This window comes from Anomaloglossus baeobatrachus, chromosome 7, assembly GCF_048569485.1.
Source record: "Anomaloglossus baeobatrachus isolate aAnoBae1 chromosome 7, aAnoBae1.hap1, whole genome shotgun sequence".
Lineage (NCBI taxonomy): Eukaryota > Metazoa > Chordata > Amphibia > Anura > Aromobatidae > Anomaloglossus > Anomaloglossus baeobatrachus.
Window position 1 is genome coordinate 263,126,150 of NC_134359.1, and position 19,697 is coordinate 263,145,846.

The window sequence follows — 19,697 nt, forward strand, 5'->3', positions numbered from 1 at the left end:
CCCTGCGTCCATGCCCTGGCGACTGAGAAAGTCTGCTTCCCAGTTTTCCACGCCTGGGATGTGAACTGCGGATATGGTGGACGCTTTGCTTTCCACCCACGTCAAAATCCGCCGGACTTCTTGAAAGGCTTGGCGACTGCGTGTTCCCCCTTGGTGGTTGATGTACGCCACCGCCGTGGAATTGTCCGACTGAATCCGAATCTGCTTGCCTTCCAGCCATTGTTGGAAGGCTCGCAGAGCAAGATAGACTGCTCTGATTTCCAGAACATTGATCTGCAGGGTGGACTCTTCCTGAGTCCACGTCCCCTGAGCCCTGTGGTGGAGAAACACCGCTCCCCACCCTGATAGGCTCGCATCCGTCGTGACCACTGCCCAGGATGGGGGTAGGAACGACTTTCCCTGTGACAATGAGGTGGGGAGAAGCCACCAACGCAGAGAGTCCTTGGCAGTCTGAGAGAGGGAGACAGTCCTGTCGAGGGACGTCGACTTCCCATCCCATTGGCGTAGAATGTCCCATTGTAGAGGGCGCAGATGAAACTGCGCGAACGGGACCGCCTCCATTGCTGCTACCATCTTTCCTAGGAAATGCATGAGGCGCCTCAGTGAGTGTGACTGGCTCTGAAGGAGAGATTGCACTCCTGTCCGCAGCGAACACTGCTTGTCCAGTGGAAGCTTCACTATCGCTGAGAGAGTATGAAACTCCATGCCAAGATAAGTCAGTGATTGGGTCGGGGTTAGATGAGACTTTGGAAAGTTGATAATCCACCCGAAACTCTGGAGAGTGTCTAGTGCCACTTTCAGACTGTGTTGGCATGCCTCTTGAGAGGGTGCCTTTATAAGCAGGTCGTCTAGATACGGGATGACCGAGTGACCTTGCGAGTGCAGGACAGCTACTACTGCTGCCATGACCTTGGTGAAGACCCGGGGGGCTGTTGCCAGACCGAAAGGTAACGCTACGAACTGCAGGTGTTCGTCGTGTATGACGAAGCGTAGGAAACGCTGATGCTCTGGCGCAATCGGCACGTGGAGATACGCATCTTTGATGTCTATTGATGCTAGAAAATCTCCTTGAGACATTGAGGCTATGACGGAGCGTAGGGATTCCATCCGGAACCTCCTGACTTTTACGTGTCTGTTGAGCAACTTTAGATCCAGGACGGGTCGATACGATCCGTCCTTTTTTGGGACCACAAACAGATTGGAGTAAAAACCGTGACCTTGTTCCTGAAGAGGGACGGAGGTCACCACTCCTTCCGCCTTTAGAGCGGCCACCGCCTGCAACAGAGCATCGGCTCGGTCTGGTGGTGGAGAAGTTCTGAAGAAACGAGTTGGCGGACGAGAACTGAACTCTATCCTGTACCCGTGAGACAGAATATCCCTCACCCAACGGTCTTTGACGCGTGACAGCCAAATGTCGCCAAAGTGGGAAAGCCTCCCACCGACCGAGGGTGTGGGAATCGGAGACTGCAAGTCATGAGGACGCCGTCTTGGCAACGGTTCCTCCGGCTGTCTTTTTTGGGCGTGACTGAGACCTCCAAGAATCTGAGCGTCTCTGATCTTTTTGAGTCTTTTTTGACGAGGAAAATTGGGACCTGCCCGGTCCTCGAAAGGACCGATAACCAGACTGACCCCTCCTCTGTTGGGGTTTGTTTTGTCTGTGTTGCGGTAAGGATGAGTCCTTACCCTTGGAGTGTTTGATGATTTCATCCAAACGCTCTCCAAACAATCGGTCACGAGAAAAAGGCAAATTGGTTAAGCACTTCTTGGAATGAGAATCTGCCTTCCAATGTCTCAACCACAGGGCCCTACGCAAAACAACGGAGTTGGCTGACGCCACTGCCGTACGGCTTGTAGCGTCAAGAACAGCATTAATCGCGTACGACGCGAATGCCGCCATTTGCGAGGTCAATGGTGCTACCTGCGGGGCAAATGCACGTGTGACTGAGTCGACTTGCACAAGCCCGGCTGAGATAGCTTGGAGTGCCCATACGGCAGCAAAAGATGGCGCTAACGACGCTCCAATAGCTTCATAGATGGATTTCAGCCAGAGCTCCATCTGCCTGTCAGTGGCATCTTTAAGTGCCGCTCCATCTTCAACTGCAACCAAGGATCTAGCTGCAAGCCTGGAAATTGGAGGATCCACTTTTGGACACTGGGTCCAACCCTTGACCACCTCAGGGGGAAAAGGATAGCGTGTATCTTTAAGCCGTTTAGAAAAACGCCTTTCCGGATAAGCGTGGGGTTTCTGGATTGCGTCTCTAAAGTCAGCGTGGTCCAGAAAAGTGCTTAATGTACGCTTGGGATATCTGAAATGGATTCTCTCGTGCTGCGAAGCTGACTCCTCTACCAGAGGAGCTGGTGGAGAAATATTTAACATCTTATTGATGGATGCTATAAGATCATTAACTATGGCATCACCATCTGGTGTATCTAGATTGAGAGCGGTCCCAGGATCAGAATCCTGATCAGTTACGTCCGCCTCATCACCCATAGATTCATCTCGCTGGGATCCTGACCATTGAGATGAATGTGAAGGCCTCTCATAGCGAGCCCGCTTAGGTTGCCTGGGACCATCGTCCAAGTCAGAGTCTTCACCCTGAGGTGTATGTGCCCGTCCCGGAGCTTGGAAGTAATTCAGCTGAGGGGGACCAGGGGGCAATGATTGCACAGTGTCCGTGGCCTGAAGTACAGGCCTAGCCCGCAATGTGTCAAGAATTTGTGACATAGTGAGAGACATTCTGTCAGCAAAAGCTGTAAACTCAGTTCCTGTCACTTGGACAGCATTCACAGGTGGTACACCCTGGGTCACGTCCAGCGGAGGTCCCGGCTGTGCAAGTGCCACAGGGGCCGAGCACTGCACACAATGGGGGTCATTGGAGCCTGCCGGTAGAAAAGTCCCACATGCGGTACAGGAAGCATATAATGTCTGACCCTTGCGTTTTGTGGACGACATGCTGTTGGCTCTCTGCAATGTGAGAGAGTCTATAGCCAAAAGGCGACCAGCGCAATGCAGTACAAAGTATTTACAGGAACAAAATACTAAGATTACTACTGGCACAAGAGGGGGTGAGCCCGGAGGGCTGCTTACCGCCCGCTGAATAGCGGGTAAGAGGCGCAGAATTCCTTGTCTGGGTCTCCCCGGCTCCCCTCTGCAGCTCAGCGTGTCAGCAGGAATGGCTGCCGGCGTCTGTGGAGAGGGGCGGCCCGTGGGAGTTCCCAAACAAAAGTGCGGGAAACAGTGTCCCCTCTGTGCCTATTGTGAGGGCTGGAGTATGTAAAAACGACTCCAGCCCTCAGCGCTGATGCACTGACCAGCGTCCCGCCCCTCTTCTGACTGGCAGGTCTGGGGGCGGGAACGAACGGAACCAGGCCGCAAAAGCCGGGGACTCGAGTTATCAGCGCGGCCGCCGTAAAAGCGCGGCCCGCGCTGAAGTCCCCGGCGCACCACAAGTGCCAGCCGCGCCGCAGTCCCAGCGGCCGGCGCGACCGTTCCCCAAAAGTGTGCCCGCTTCAGCGAAGCTGAAATGAGGCCATGGCACAAGCGCCGCAGCGCTGATGTCCCCGGCGCACTACAACACCCAGCATGCTGCGGTGTGAGCGCGAAATGCACGGGGACACAGAGTACCTTGAGGAAGCAGGGCCATGTCCCTGATGTACTCCGCTCCAATCCAGCATCTTCTCCAGGGGCTGTAGATGGAGCACGGTCTCAGTGCCTGGAGACCAGTAAATCCCACTTCACCCAGAGCCCTGTAAAAAGGGATGGGGAAGGAATCAGCATGTGGGCTCCAGCCTCCGTACCCGCAATGGGTACCTCAACCTTACAAACACCTCCGACATACAGTGGGGTGAGAAGGGAGCATGCTGGGGGCCCTGTATGGGCCCTCTTTTCTTCCATCCGACATAGTCAGCAGCTGCTGCTGACTAAAAACAGTGGAGCTATGCGTGCGTGTGTGACCTCCTTCGCACAAAGCTAAAACTGAGGAATCCGTACTCCTACGGGAGGGTGTATAGCCAGAAGGGGAGGGGCCTTACACTTTTAAGTGTAGTACTTTGTGCGGCCTCCGGAGGCAGTAGCTATACACCCAATTGTCTGGGTCTCCCAATTAGGAGCGAAAAAGAAAGACTGGGATATAGACCTAGAGAAGGACTCTACCCAGGCCGGGGGTTCAGCCACAGGTGCAGAGGCAGCCGGAGAGACCACTGGGGGTGAGACTCCAGGCTGTGGTACCGCCAAGTTAGAGCAGACATCACAATGTGGATAGGTGCTCGGCTCAGGCAGCAGGAGCTTACATGCAGTGCATGCAGAATAAAGCTTTGGAGCCTTGCTCCTCGTGTGAGACATGCTGCTGGAGTGGGGGCTCTGCAAGAGAATGAACCCCAGGGAGAATATACAGAGCTCCACAACCAGAGACCGGCTGTGGCTTACCAGACCGCTGGAAGCGGCGTTGTGTGCCCTCCAGATCCCGAGGCCCGGACCCCCAATGCACAGCACCTCAGCAGGGATGCAGAGTGCAGAAAGGCCCAGCGCAGAGTGAACTCTGCCTAAGAAAATGGCCGCCGGAGCGAAGAGAGGGGGCGGGACTTGGGGGCGTTCCTGTAGGAGAGCGGGAACTGGAGGGCCATAGAGACCTGCAGGGGAGGAGACCCGCCCCAGCAGTGGGGAGTGTCCCTCCCCTGTCCAGGACGGCCGCCGGGAGGAGCCGTGCCTGTCCCTCTGCATGAGTGACATGCGAGGGTAGTTAACCGAAACTAGGCCTCCGGCAAAGCCGGGGCCTAAATTTAAGCGGCGAGGCCGACACGCAGGCACCATCGGCGCGGTTCTCGGGCGAAGGCTAGAAAACCCGCCGGAAATGCCAAAATAAATACATTCAGCATACTCTCCCCATACAATAAAGAACAGGGACCCCCAACACAAACGTCTCAGGTACTTAGCTGCTGAGACGCAGGGCCAGGTCCCTGGGGATGAGTGCTCCGGTCCAGCAGAATCCTCAAGGGGCTGTGGATGGAGACCGGTCTCCTGCCAGGCATGGAGACCGTGCTGGCTCCCATTTCAAGCCAGAGCCCAGGGGGGATGGTGAAGGAGCACGGCATGTAAGGCTCCAGCCTCGGAAATCAACCTTACAACACCGCCGACACAGTGGGGTGAGAAGGGACATGCCGGGGGTCCAGACGTGGACCCGCACTTCTTCAATCTCTTCCAAAGAAAAAAATCATGAGAATGCATGTGTGGATGTATGCCTCCTGAACACAAACGATAAACTGGCTGGGACTGGCTCACCAGGGGGTGTATAAGCTCAGAGGGAGGAGCTACACTTTTAAGTGTAGTACTTTGTGTGTCCTCCGGAGGCAGAAGCTAAACACCCCAAGGTCTGGGTCTCCCAAAGGAACGATAAAGTAAGTGGCATTTTGCCCAGACACGAATGTTTTTAAAGGGAACCTGTCACCAGTTTTTTGGCCGATAAGCTGCGGCCACCATCGGGCTCTTCTATACAGCATACTAACATACTGTATATAAGAGCCCAGGCCGGGAGTATAACATAAAAAACACTTTATAATACTTGCCTAATGGTCAAGCTGAGGGCCTTATGGGCGTCTCCGTTGTCCGGTGCCGGCGCTGCCTCTTTCGGCCATCTTTGTTCCCCTTCACTAGCCGCGGTGCATGACGGGTCCGACGTCATAGTCACTCGCCAGCATTCAGGTCCTGAGCAGGGCAGATCAAAGTATTGTAGTGCGCCTGTGCGGGATCAACGAGTGTGTATGACATAGCCGCGCCATGTACCCAGGCTTCAGAAAGAGGATGAAGATGGCCGAAAGAGGAGGCGCCGGCACCGGAGAACGGAGATGCCCATAAGGCCAACCGAGCGACCGTTAGGTAAGTGTTTTTTATGTTATACCCCCAGCCTGGGCTCTTATATACGGTATGTTAGAATACTGTATATAAGAGCCAGGTGGTGGAGGCCGCAGCTTAAAGGCCGAAAAAGTGGTGACAGGTTCCCTTTAACCTAGATAGTGTCACATAAGTTAGGTTCCCAGATTACAGAGATATACCTTGCTGTTGGTTTCCGGGCTTACATGCATTGGCCAATACATGAAACTAAATAGCTCTCTTTTGCAGTAATGCAGTGCCATATTTTCCCTTATACATTTTTGGCTTTTCAGTGTGCAGGTGTATGCATTTTATAGTTACCAGGTTTACAACCTTTTTGGTGCAAAGATGTGTAAAATAAGTAAAAATACAAAAATAAATAAATAAATAAAATAAATAAGGGAAGCCACTGCCGGTCCAAACCCCCATATGTGTGTGTGTGTGTGAAATGGAACAAATTAGTTGAATATTTGATGAGTTGCGCTCTTAAAACAACGTTTACGCTAAAAAAAAAAAAAAAATAAAAAATAATAATAATAACAAAAAGTAAAATAAATAAAAAAAGTGACTAATCATGAACAGGGGAAAACAGCCCAGTCTTGAACAGGTTAATAAATCCACGTGGTTACCTTTGGGGCCTGCTCAGAGCTGTGCTGCAGCACGGTGTACAAGATTTGCATGTTGTTTGGGTTTCTGGCATTCGAGAGTTCATTGAAAATCACAAACTTCACCATCGTGCCGAGATTATCCCTGTGCGCGTTCAGAAGCTCCCTGTGTTAAAAACAAACAAAAAATGTATTATATATATATTAACATTTTGGTGAACCGTCAGTAAAGTCTCCATGGGGTTCACAGATTAATATATATATATATATATATATATATATATATATATATATATATATATATATATATAATCATTTTTTATTTTTTTTTAATAAAATCCATGGCGCCATTACCATCAGTGATACTACTACACCAAATAAACCACTAGCATGCATTATCCAAGTACTAAACAGATAATATAAGGTGTCACGTGGCTCCAGACCAGTAGCAGGGTGTCCATATAAATACAAAGTGACTGGATGACCAAACTATACAAATAAGGCCCCATGCACATGCTGAGTATTTGGTGAGGTTTTTGTTAAAACTGGAGTGGAAGGGGGCGTGGCCAACAGGCAGCATGAGCGGTCGCATCTGAGAGCAGCTCCGCAGTCCAACACTGATATATATTATTAATCCTGCCGAAATTGGTGCCTAAATACACCTCCGGATTACCTGTGGTGCGGTGAGCATTTTGATCGGTACCATGAGTAGAGGTCGCAGCGCAGCGGCGGCTGAGAAGCTGAAGAAGTTTGCTCGGGACTCCCAGCAAGATGGCGCCGGCAAGCAGGCAGAGCGGGAATCTAGTGAGGCGGAGGAGGAGGAGAGCATGGAGGCCGGATCCAAGGAATCGCAGGAGCTAACCTTGCAGCAAGTTACTTCGCAATTACTTGCAGCGATCCAGGATTCAAAAGTGTCGCTGACGGGTAAAATCGAGGAGGTGAAGATCGATGTCGGTCTCCTCCGGCAGGATTTGCAAAACCTGAGAGAGCGGGTAAAGGAGACGGAGCAGCGGATCTCCACGCTGGAAGACGGCGCAAGAGCGACGCCGGGCAGGTTGTCCTCTTTGGAAAGCGCGGCAAATAACTGGGCGCAGAGGGCTGATGATCTGGAAAATCGCCTGCGTCGCAATAATTTAAGAATTCTGGGGATGCCGGAGAGGGCAGAAGGGAGCGACCCATGTAAGTTCATGGAAACATGGCTCTCCGAAACTTTCCCTGATGCGACACTGTCAGCGGCATTCGCGATAGAAAGGGCCCACCGGGTACCGGCCAGACCTCCTCCCCCAGGAGCGCAGCCCAGACCTCTCCTGGCCCGACTGTTGAGCAGCAGGGATAGAGATGCGATCCTTGGTGCGGCGAGACGCAAGGGCCCGATCTTACACAATAACGCTCCCACATTAATCTTCCCGGACTTCTCTGCGTCTCTCCAGAAAACGAGGGCATCCTTCATTCAGGTGAAAAAACGCCTTAGAGAACACCAAATTGCTTACTCCATGATCTTCCCAGCCCGTCTCAGAGTGGTTCATCAAGAGCGATCCCTGTTCTTTACTTCTCCTGCGGAAGCGGATGACTGGATCAACACTCTGAAGATGAAGCGCTGATGCGTTACAGTCACGGGCGATGCCTGGAGGGTCGTTGTTGTGATGGCGTCGCGGTTCTGATTCACTTATTTCATCTTCTTTGGAGCGAGATTGGTGATGCGACTCTAATCCTTGGGACGTCGTGTCTGAAATCACAGTTGAGATCGTTTTAGGATCATCCTATGAAGGTACTTGGCGTCCCTTGATACACGAAATATATATTTTTGTTTGCTTCATTCCTCCTGGCATGCGAGTGGAGCGGGGCGCGGGATCGCAATTGCGTTCACGTCCTGATCTTCTGATCTTCTGGTTCCAGTTCGTTGAGAAGCTGCTGATCTCATCGGGAGGCGCTGGTGCGCTTGTGACCCCTCCGGAGGCATGTGAGTTTCCGGATGTGTCTATTATTGGTCTTCCATTGATCCGGATTCCAGGTTTGGCCCTCCTCATGAGCGGGCAGCTTGGGGTCGCACCTTTGCATGTGACGGGTCCTGCGTTCTCCGGGATCATTGTCCAACCCAGCTTGAGCTCCGGATTACTCGTCGCGGATGGGATCGGATCGAGTTGGCACCAGACGGGACATGGGACAGGCCGCTATTGCGGCGCTCTGAACTCTTTCATGCGATCTTGTTTTATCCTGTATTTTATTTGGATCCAAACTGGAACTTTAATCTGGGCTGGCAGCATTTGGCACCGCACTTAAGTTCATAATGTTGAATTCTGCCTAAGGTTACCATACGTTATAATAACTTACAGTCTAAGGTTACCTGCAAACTCTTCTCTTATTCCCTTCACACTCCTACCTCTTCCTCCCCCCTCCCCCCTTATCAGCCTAATTCCTCATCCCCCTTTACCTCACCCCCATACCTCCTTATGGTTCTTTTATTCTCCTTTCTCCTTCAATCTTCATACTTTTTCTCCTCCCCATACCTCTATATTATCTCTCTCTCTTGCCCTCTCTTCTATTTTCTATTTTAATCTCTTTCTCCTTCTCTCCCCTACCGTACTTCCCTACTTCTCCTTCTTCCTCTCCCCCCCCCCCCCTTTTTTTTTTTTTTCTTTTCTTCTCTCTCTCCTTCCCTCTTCCCTCCTCATCTCTCCTTCCCCTCTTTTTTCCCCTCTATCCTTTTCCTTTCTCTCTTTTACCTCTATCCCCATCTATTCTTGGCCCTTTCACTTATGCACAATTAAAGGCTATGCTGCAGGGTAATTCATATTATTGGACTGCAGGAGAAGCTTAAGTCCTTGTTTGAGGACACCCCCGTACCAAGTACACCATCTAGCCACGTTGGTTCACCCTAGTCGTTGCTAGGGAAAATCTCTCCTGGTCGCACTACTGGACCAGTTCTTATCGGCTGCGTGTGCGCAACCGATAAATACAAACTAAGGGTACGTTTACCCAAGTTCTACTGTAGGTTAAGTTTTTGACATTTTTCCAGCAATTCAGCAAGTGGCATCTTTCAATGGCTTTAAGCTTGATGACATGGAATGTTCGGGGACTGGGCACATCCAGGAAACGGGCGGCAGTATTTGCTCATATCAAAAGATCCAAAGCTCAGATTGTATGCTTACAAGAGACCCATTTATTGTTGGAGACCACTAGAGTGCTTCAGAAGCCTTGGGTTCAATGGGCAGCTCACTCTGTTCATTCCTCATATTCTAGGGGAGTATCGGTACTAATCCATAAAGCTCTGCGGTGGGACCCGGGTACGATTATAAAGGATAATGATGGGAGGTATGTGTTTATCCAGGCTCATATCGATGGGGTTATGATAGTGATTCTAGCCATATACATCCCCCCTGCAATGGGAATCTCGATTCTGTATGAGGCGGCTAAGTTTGCCTCACAATTCCCACAAGCCTAGGTGCTCTGCATGGGGAACTTCAATTTGATTAATAACACAGGACTGGATAGATTCAACACCCGACAGGTCCCGATCTCCCCCACGATACAAACTAGACTGAGTGCATTCCTACAGGAGGTGGGATGGTGCGACATGTGGCGGTTTTTTAACCCAGTACTGAGAGAATATACATGTTATACTCCAGGGAAAAACTCACTATCTCGAATTGATTACATACAGTTAGGTCCAGAAATATTTGGACAGTGACACAAGTTTTGCTATTTTAGCTGTTTACAAAAACATGTTCAGAAATACAATTATATATATATAATATAAGCTGAAAGTGCACACTCCCAGCTGCAATATGAGAGTTTTCACATCCAAATCGGAGAAAGGGTTTAGGAATCATAGCTCTGTAATGCATAGCCTCCTCGTTTTCAAGGGACCAAAAGTAATTGGACAAGGGACTCTAAGGGCTGCAATTAACTCTGAAGGCGTCTCCCTCGTTAACCTGTAATCAAATGAAGTAGTTAAAAGGTCTGGGGTTGATTACAGGTGTGTGGTTTTGCATTTGGAAGCTGTTGCTGTGACCAGACAACATGCGGTCTAAGGAACTCCCAATTGAGGTGAAGCAGAACATCCTGAGGCTGAAAAAAAAGAAAAAATCCATCAGAGAGATAGCAGACATGCTTGGAGTAGCAAAATCAACAGTCGGGTACATTCTGAGAAAAAAGGAATTGACTGGTGAGCTTGGGAACTCAAAAAGGCCTGGGCGTCCACGGATGACAACAGTGGTGGATGATCGCCGCATACTTTCTTTGGTGAAGAAGAACCCGTTCACAACATCAACTGAAGTCCAGAACACTCTCAGTGAAGTAGGTGTATCTGTCTCTAAGTCAACAGTAAAGAGTAGACTCCATGAAAGTAAATACAAAGGGTTCACATCTAGATGCAAACCATTCATCAATTCCAAAAATAGACAGGCCAGAGTTAAATTTGCTGAAAAACACCTCATGAAGCCAGTTCAGTTCTGGAAAAGTATTCTATGGACAGATGAGACCAAGATCAACCTGTACCAGAATGATGGGAAGAAAAAAGTTTGGAGAAGAAAGGGAACGGCACATGATCCAAGGCATACCACATCCTCTGTAAAACATGGTGGAGGCAACGTGATGGCATGGGCATGCATGGCTTTCAATGGCACTGGGTCACTTGTGTTTATTGATGACATAACAGCAGACAAGAGTAGCCGGATGAATTCTGAAGTGTACCGGGATATACTTTCAGCCCAGATTCAGCCAAATGCCGCAAAGTTGATCAGACGGCGCTTCATAGTACAGATAGACAATGACCCCAAGCATACAGCCAAAGCTACCCAGGAGTTCATGAGTGCAAAAAAGTGGAACATTCTGCAATGGCCAAGTCAATCACCAGATCTTAACCCAATTGAGCATGCATTTCACTTGCTCAAATCCAGACTTAAGACGGAAAGACCCACAAACAAGCAAGACCTGAAGGCTGCGGCTGTAAAGGCTTGGCAAAGCATTAAGAAGGAGGAAACCCAGCGTTTGGTGATGTCCATGGGTTCCAGACTTAAGGCAGTGACTGCCTCCAAAGGATTCGCAACAAAATATTGAAAATAAATTTTTTTTTTGGGGTTTGGTTTATTTGTCCAATTACTTTTGATCTCCTAAAATGTGGAGTGTTTGTAAAGAAATGTGTACAATTCCTACAATTTCTATCAGATATTTTTATTCAAACCTTGAAATTAAACGTTACAATCTGCACTTGAATTCTGTTGTAGAGGTTTCATTTCAAATCCAATGTGGTGGCATGCAGAGCCCAACTCGCGAAAATTGTGTCACTGTCCAAATATTTCTGGACCTAACTGTATGTGGAAATGAAAGAGTCTGTGCCCATATACAATCGGTATGTCACCTGCCCAGATCAGTATCAGATCACTCCCCGGTATTTGTAGGCATTAAATGGGAAGGATGTAAATCTCGTAAACTGTCACGGAAAATTAACCCTTGGTGGCTTTCACTCTTTGGTGCCAATGACAGGATTCCTGATCAGCTCAGGGCATACACGGAAATGAACTCCGTGGAAGAGAATCACTCGGCCTATTGGGACGCGCTAAAGGCGTATTTCAGGGGATGCTGTCACTCCTCTATCTTTTATCTCAAGAAACAGACGGCCAGAGAGGAGGAGGAACTGGCCACCCAAAATAGAGTGCTCGAACATAAATTCACCTCGGACCCTTCTGAGGAAAACAGATCTCAATGGCTACAGGCTGGGAGGAAATATCTGCTGTACTTGCAAGATAAGGCTAAGAGACATGTATTCTTCACGAGCCAGAGATATTTTGAGCAAGGGAACCAATCCAGTAGCTTACTAGAATTCCTGGTGCGTCAATCCAATAGCTCACCTGCGGTCCTTAAGATCAGAGACCCTAGTGGCGAATCAATCACTTCCGTCAATGGTATTCTGGAGGTATTTCTGGACTTCTATAGGAACCTGTATGAGTCCAGGCTGACCGTGTCAAGGGAGGAGATTGCCGAGTACTTACGAGATCTGGAGTTTCCCAGATTGACTTTGGCCCAGAGATCGGCCCTGGATGAGCCCATTAGTATGGAGGAGATGGTGGAGGCGATGGGGACCCTCAATAGGGGTAAGGCGTCTGGGCCAGACGGACTCCCGATTGAGATTTTTGACAAATATCGAGGGGAGCTGGCTCCAGCCCTCCTGGAAACGGTTGAGGCTTCGTTCTGCAAGGGACGGTTGCCTGATTCCTTTTATGAGGCAACCATCGTCCTACTGTTGAAACCAGATAAGGATCCATTGGATTGTGGCTCGTACAGGCCGATCTCTTTGTTGAACTCGGATTATAAAATTCTTACTAAAATTCTAGCAACTAGACTCAATAAAGTGATCTCCTCTATAGTACATGAGGATCAGTCGGGATTCATCCCGGGTAGGAGTACCTCGGATAATCTGAGGAGGGCGCAGGTGGTCTTACAGATGGGCACCAAGTTAGAGGAGGATTGGGCTCTGGTCTCCCTGGATGCGGCCAAAGCCTTCGACTCTATAGAATGGCCATACCTGCTGGAGGTGCTGCGGGCATTTGGTTTCGGCAACAAATTTATCAGATGGATTGAGATTATATATAAAGCTCCATCTGCTAACATTCAGGTGGGTGGCGGGGTGTCGGAAACTTTCCCTTTGGGGAGGGGAACCAGACAGGGATGTCCCCTATCCCCTCTCCTGTTCGCCCTTGCCATGGAACCGCTTGCGGTGCGCATTCGAGCGGACCCAATTTACCGGGGGGTGAGACACCGTAAGGGAGAAGAACGTTTGTCTTTGTACGCAGACGACTTGTTACTGTTTGCATCTGATCCGGATTCCTCCATTCCTAGAGCCGTGCAATTGATTGATCGTTTTGGGGAGTTCTCGGGTCTGTCAATAAACTGGTCAAAGTCGTACCTCCTCTTTCTGTCTCGGAACAGAGAGGATCTGGTGCACGACCGCATATGTAGGGTTCCGGTGGTGGATCATTTTAAATATCTCGGAATTATACTGGCGGGAAGCCCTTCGGAGATAATAGCAAGAAATATTGCCCCCTTATTATCATACTTCGGGGAGAAATTTCATAGATGGAGCCAACTCCCGCTATCAGTGGCGGGAAGGATTAACCTCCTTAAAATGATAGTGCAACCAAAGTGCCTCTATATTACCCAGCATGTATTTGTACGGATTCCCCGCTCTTTCTTTCGGTCCCTGGAATCTTTAATGATCACATTTGTCTGGGGTACGTCCAGATCAAGGGTCCAATTGGCCAAATTACAAAGACCCAAGGATATGGGGGGTATGGCCCTTCCTGATCTTTATATTTACTACCTGGCCGGACAGTTGAAATATCTGGGTCAATGGACACTCCCCGGGGTCAGGGGTTCTCCGGAGGGACTCCTGGCAGAGTTCACAGGTGTGGATCTCCTGTGGCCGTTACTGACGGATCACAGGAGGGCCCCTGAGGGTCGTGTCCTCCCGATGCACAAATTGGGGGCCAGGATCTGGAAAGAGGCTAAAGCCGTATTCGGATTTCATGATGTACCAACTGAGACGCCCATATGGGATAACCTGGACCTTCCACATTTTTGTGGGTTGCCAGGGTTTGGTGAATGGAGGAATCGCGGAATAGTCTCCCTGGGATCACTGGTCCGGGATGGTGAACTCCGCCCCTTTGCACAACTGCGGACAGAATTTGATTTGCCGGAATCTCATGGGTTTCAGTATCTCCAGATTAGGCACGCCTTTCGAGCTCAGTTCTCTGGCCGTGGGGTTAGATTCTCTTCATTCCCAGTCATTGGAATTATTAGATCACAGGGCCCTGGTGGTCTTATTTCTAAACTTTACTCCTCCCTCATTCGGGCCAAGGCCATGAATAGTCCTCTTTCTGTTCGTGAGAGGTGGAGTGCCAGGATCCCTGAAATTGATGATGTAGTGTGGGACGACATTGTCGAATCCCACACGCTGGTCTCTCCTGCAGTTAATAATAGACTGATTCAGTTATATATAATACACCAAAGTTATATTACTCCACAGAGACTGAACAAGATGAAAAAGACGAATAAATCGGTGGGGATGGGCTGTCCGAGATGCGGGAGAGACGGTGCGGATTTCTGGCACATGATATGGGATTGCCGGGTCATTCTCTCCTATTGGAGTGAGATTGTAACAACTCTTACCGCCATACTTCAAAAAGCGGTTGCTATGTGCCCAATCCTGTGTCTATTTGGGGTGGTAGATGTACACTCCTGGTCCCAAGATGAGAATCTATTAATAAAGAAGGTCCTTTTTCTGGCCCGGAAGGGCATTATACTAAATTGGATGAGCAATCATCCCCCAACTAGAGCCTCTTGGATTGCCTTGGTAAACGCTATAATTCCATCTGAACAGTTTGTTTATAAGAGAAGAGGCTCCTTAAAAGAAATTCAACAAAATATGGGGTAGATGGATGGGATCACCATTGACTGGAGGATCACCCGGTTCTCTGGCTGATAACCTACAATCGGTATTATCGCAATAATAGCAAATAGTGCCCCGGTAGGCGGAAAGGAGACACATGTGATACATAATACACTGCATCAGGGATATTACGGGTTCCCTGGAACCTGGGTTATACTCTCCTTGACAATATGGGCTTTGTGCCTCAAGATGGATATGTCTTGCGAGCTGACACCTTTGTTATGATTGATGTACTGTGACCATGCTGAAAGTAATAGACGTTGACTTGATTGTTGTTGCTGATTACCAACCAGTTTACATATACTTTTTTTTACTGTACAATTTGCTGACCTATTCTCTAATGTAATGACTTACTTAACTTTCAATAAAACGAGTTTAAAAAAAAAAAAAAACTGGAGTGGAAAAGTCAGATGAAAAGTATAATAGAAACACGGGCAACACATCTGCTCCTCGCCCGTTCCCGGGGCTCCTCAAGCCCCTTGCCCGTTCCCGGGGCTCCTCAAGCCCCTCGCCCGTTCCCGGGGCTCCTCAAGCCCCTCGCCCGTTCCCGGGGCTCCTCAAGCCCCTCGCCCGTTCCCGGGGCTCCTCAAGCCCCTCGCCCGTTCCCGGGGCTCCTCAAGCCCCTCGCCCGTTCCCGGGGCTCCTCAAGCCCCTCGCACGTTCCCGAGGCACCTAAAGCCCCTCGCCCGTTCCCGAGGCTCCTCAAGCCTCTCGCCCGTTCCCGAGGCTCCTCAAGCCTCTCGCCCGTTCCCAAGGCTCCTCAAGCCTCTCGCCCGTTCCCAAGGCTCCTCAAGCCTCTCGCCCGTTCCCGGGGCTCCTCAAGCCTCTCGCCCGTTCCCGGGGCTCCTCAAGCCCCTCGCCCGTTCCCGAGGCTCCTCAAGCCCCTCGCCCGTTCCCGAGGCTCCTCAAGCCCCTCGCCCGTTCTTGAGGCTCCTCAAGCCTCTCGCCCGTTCCCGAGGCTCCTCAAGCCTCTCGCCCGTTCCCGAGGCTCCTCAAGCCTCTCGCCCGTTCCCGAGGCTCCTCAAGCCTCTCGCCCGTTCCCGAGGCTCCTCAAGCCTCTCGCCCGTTCCCGAGGCTCCTCAAGCCTCTCGCCCGTTCCCGAGGCTCCTCAAGCCTCTCGCCCGTTCCCGAGGCTCCTCAAGCCTCTCGCCCGTTCCCGGGGCTCCTCAAGCCTCTCGCCCGTTCCCGGGGCTCCTCAAGCCTCTCGCCCGTTCCCGGGGCTCCTCAAGCCTCTCGCCCGTTCCCGAGGCTCCTCAAGCCTCTCGCTTGTTCCCGGGACTCCTCAAGCCTCTCGCCCGTTCACGAGGCTCCTCAAGCCTCTCGCCCTTACCCGGGGCTCTTCAAGCCTCTCGCCCGTTCCCGAGGCTCCTCAAGCCTCTCGCCCGTTCCCGAGGCTCCTCAAGCCTCTCGCCCGTTCCCGAGGCTCCTCAAGCCTCTCGCCCGTTCCCGAGGCTCCTCAAGCCTCTCGCCCGTTCCCGAGGCTCCTCAAGCCTCTCGCCCGTTCCCGAGGCTCCTCAAGCCTCTCGCCCGTTCCCGAGGCTCCTCAAGCCTCTCGCCCGTTCCCGAGGCTCCTCAAGCCTCTCGCCCGTTCCCGAGGCTCCTCAAGCCTCTCGCCCGTTCCCGAGGCTCCTCAAGCCTCTCGCCCGTTCCCGGGGCTCCTCAAGCCTCTCGCCCGTTCCCGGGGCTCCTCAAGCCTCTCGCCCGTTCCCGAGGCTCCTCAAGCCTCTCGCTTGTTCCCGGGACTCCTCAAGCCTCTCGCCCGTTCACGAGGCTCCTCAAGCCTCTCGCCCTTACCCGGGGCTCTTCAAGCCTCTCGCCCGTTCCCGAGGCTCCTCAAGCCTCTCGCCCGTTCCCGGGGCTCCTCAAGCCTCTCGCCCGTTCCCGAGGCTCCTCAAGCCTCTCGCTTGTTCCCGGGACTCCTCAAGCCTCTCGCCCGTTCACGAGGCTCCTCAAGCCTCTCGCCCTTACCCGGGGCTCTTCAAGCCTCTCGCCCGTTCCCGAGGCTCCTCAAGCCTCTCGCCCGTTCCCGAGGCTCCTCAAGCCTCTCGCCCGTTCCCGAGGCTCCTCAAGCCTCTCGCCCGTTCCCGAGGCTCCTCAAGCCTCTCGCCCGTTCCCGAGGCTCCTCAAGCCTCTCGCCCGTTCCCGAGGCTCCTCAAGCCTCTCGCCCGTTCCCGAGGCTCCTCAAGCCTCTCGCCCGTTCCCGAGGCTCCTCAAGCCTCTCGCCCGTTCCCGAGGCTCCTCAAGCCTCTCGCCCGTTCCCGAGGCTCCTCAAGCCTCTCGCCCGTTCCCGAGGCTCCTCAAGCCTCTCGCCCGTTCCCGAGGCTCCTCAAGCCTCTCGCCCGTTCCCGAGGCTCCTCAAGCCTCTCGCCCGTTCCCCAGGGCCCTCAAGCTTTTCGACCTTTCCCCAAGCACTTCACATCTGGTGTGGAAAGAAACATCAGCAAAGGAATCTCTGGTGGAATTTGGTAATACGAATGTGAAGATGTGAGTTTCGAATGTCCACAAAGGAGGAGATCTCCACTAGGTCCAGAGATCTAACTACTAATCACAATGATTCCATGCAAAATCTTCAGACCAATCACTCTGACCTGTGTTCCCCAGTGGTTTTAAGGAGAAATTGGGGTCAAATTTCCAACTTCAACTGAAAATCCTACATCGCACAGCACCTTCATAGTCAGTAAACAGCAGAACAGTAGTAGATCAGCCTCACAGAACATTTTGGAGAACTGTCAGTAAAGTCTCCATGGGAGTTGCAGTGCAAAAGCCGATCACTTGCCACTTGTAGACAACAAGACACATCTCAGATCCCACTCACCGCACGGACAGCATGTAATGATTGAGGAGGACCTTGGGCTTCAGTCGGATTTTAATCAGGTTGGAAATAACTTCCATGTCGTCAGACCCATGTGTGTTACAGTTCATGCAGACAGACATGAGCAGGTCCTGCGCCGGCCGAGTCAGCTAGGTATTTGCAAAAGACATAAGGGGGGGAAAAAGTATAAGTTTTAGTGGTGAGAGCAGCATTGGTATCACCCTTTGTATACATTCAGCAGTTATTTAATACTATCCCTTTCCTGCACCTTGACATAATACTGAGTCAAATTGCAGAAGGGGGATATAATCCTATGATCACAGGATCACCAGGGCAGGGATGGTAGTAAAAGACAACTACATACTGCCGGGATCAGAGAAGACTCAGATCCCAGGAATTAACCCTCTCCAGTGTGTAATAAGTAAAGCGCTTCCAACCAAATGGATTGAAACGCTCTGTAAGTACCTTTGGGTTCTGCAGCCACATCTCCAGCCTTTGCACCGCCATTAGTCTCACTTCTTTATATCCGCAGGTTGCAGTGAGCAATCGGAGGAGATTTCTGGAGACGTTATCCATGGGCTGCCGGCGGTTCAGCTGATCTCGTAGCATATCTAGGACATACTCCTCCACCCCCTCGGCCATCTCTTCATACCTGGGGAATAAGCAAAGAAAAAGTCATCAGGGAACTTAAAACTTATTACGTTTCCTCCTTGTGGACCATCCTCCATAGAAAAAAAAAATACAGGACTGGTCTAAATGATCTTGTGCAACAAAGGGAACATCGCACCACAAATTCAGACACCCCCCCCCACCACCACCATCAGTGAGGACTTTCCACCATGGACATTCTGTTGGCAAAGAGAAAGCAATCAGCAGCTAAAAATACGGAACCGGTGCGTACGATCGAGTTCTATCAACTACTCTTTTTGATTGATACTCAGGGCCAGGTTCAGATTAGTGTATCGTGCACCATGCCCTCCATGTTTAGTATAACTAGTAATACAAGAGTAGGCGAGAGCGCTCACAAGACATACTCAAGAGCCGCTGTGTAATTGCCCGATGTCATTGTCATTATTAACTAGAGGTTGGCAACCCATTTGATACCGTGTGCCAAGTAAATTGGTGGTAGCTGGCCATGGACTGTGTGTCTTAGCTGACTAGTCCAATGGGGTCCCCAGTAGCGTTTCCCCACCCAACCGCCTACGACCGGTCTTACCCTATGTGTTTAGATAGGGAGAAGGGCTGCACACCAAAGACACTGCAAGGGGAATAAATGTAAAGCAGAAACTGCTGGCCTGAAAAATACAATAGCTATATGTAAAAATGAAACTATGACAATGGAATCTGCATTACTTCTATGAACTTTAAGAATAAGAAGAAATTTAGCTATTAAATTGATCAATACAACAGAGCCCCAACACCTCGTCACGGTAATCTCTTACGTTGGGGTCCCTAGCTAATGTGTGTCCTCTCATGCAGTTAAAAATGCCTATCGTGTATGGGAAGCTGAGACCCAGGCTATAGATGTATAATGTGGACTGGCGATAGGTGTGGGTGAGGTCAGGTTCACAAACGAAAGACTACAAACAAATTAAGAAACATAACATCTGGAACACCATGCTAAGTCTGAACTGGGTGCAAAAATGGCCCCACCCACACCTATCACCAGTCCACATTATACATAAATAGCTTGGGTCTCAGCTTCCCATACATGGTAGGTATTTTTAACTGCAAGAGAGGACACACATTAGCTAGGGACCCCAATGTAAGAGAATACCGTGACGAGGTGTTGGGGCTCTGTTGCATTGATCAATTCAATGGCTAAATTTCTCCTTATTCTTAAAGTTCATGGCAGTAATGCAGAGTCCATTGTCATTTCTCTGACGCCTCATTGGGGGACACAGGACCACGGGTGTTATGCTGCCTATCCATAGGAGGACACTAAGTAGATGCAAAAGCATAGCTCCT

The 19,697-nt window shown here is 50.7% G+C and overlaps 1 protein-coding gene across 1 annotated transcript in view; it reads right to left on the bottom strand.

The window, feature by feature from the left end:
• The window catches only part of INTS1 (integrator complex subunit 1), a 293,595-nt gene that overhangs the window by 234,018 nt on the left and 39,880 nt on the right, over positions 1 to 19,697 (bottom strand). Inside the window, exons 6-8 of the mRNA XM_075319760.1 lie at positions 18,195 to 18,381; positions 17,733 to 17,878; positions 6,496 to 6,637 (exon numbers count right to left, since the gene is read on the bottom strand). Of these exons, the coding sequence (XP_075175875.1) occupies positions 6,496 to 6,637; positions 17,733 to 17,878; positions 18,195 to 18,381 (475 nt within the window). The remainder of the gene's footprint in view (positions 1 to 6,495; positions 6,638 to 17,732; positions 17,879 to 18,194; positions 18,382 to 19,697) is intronic.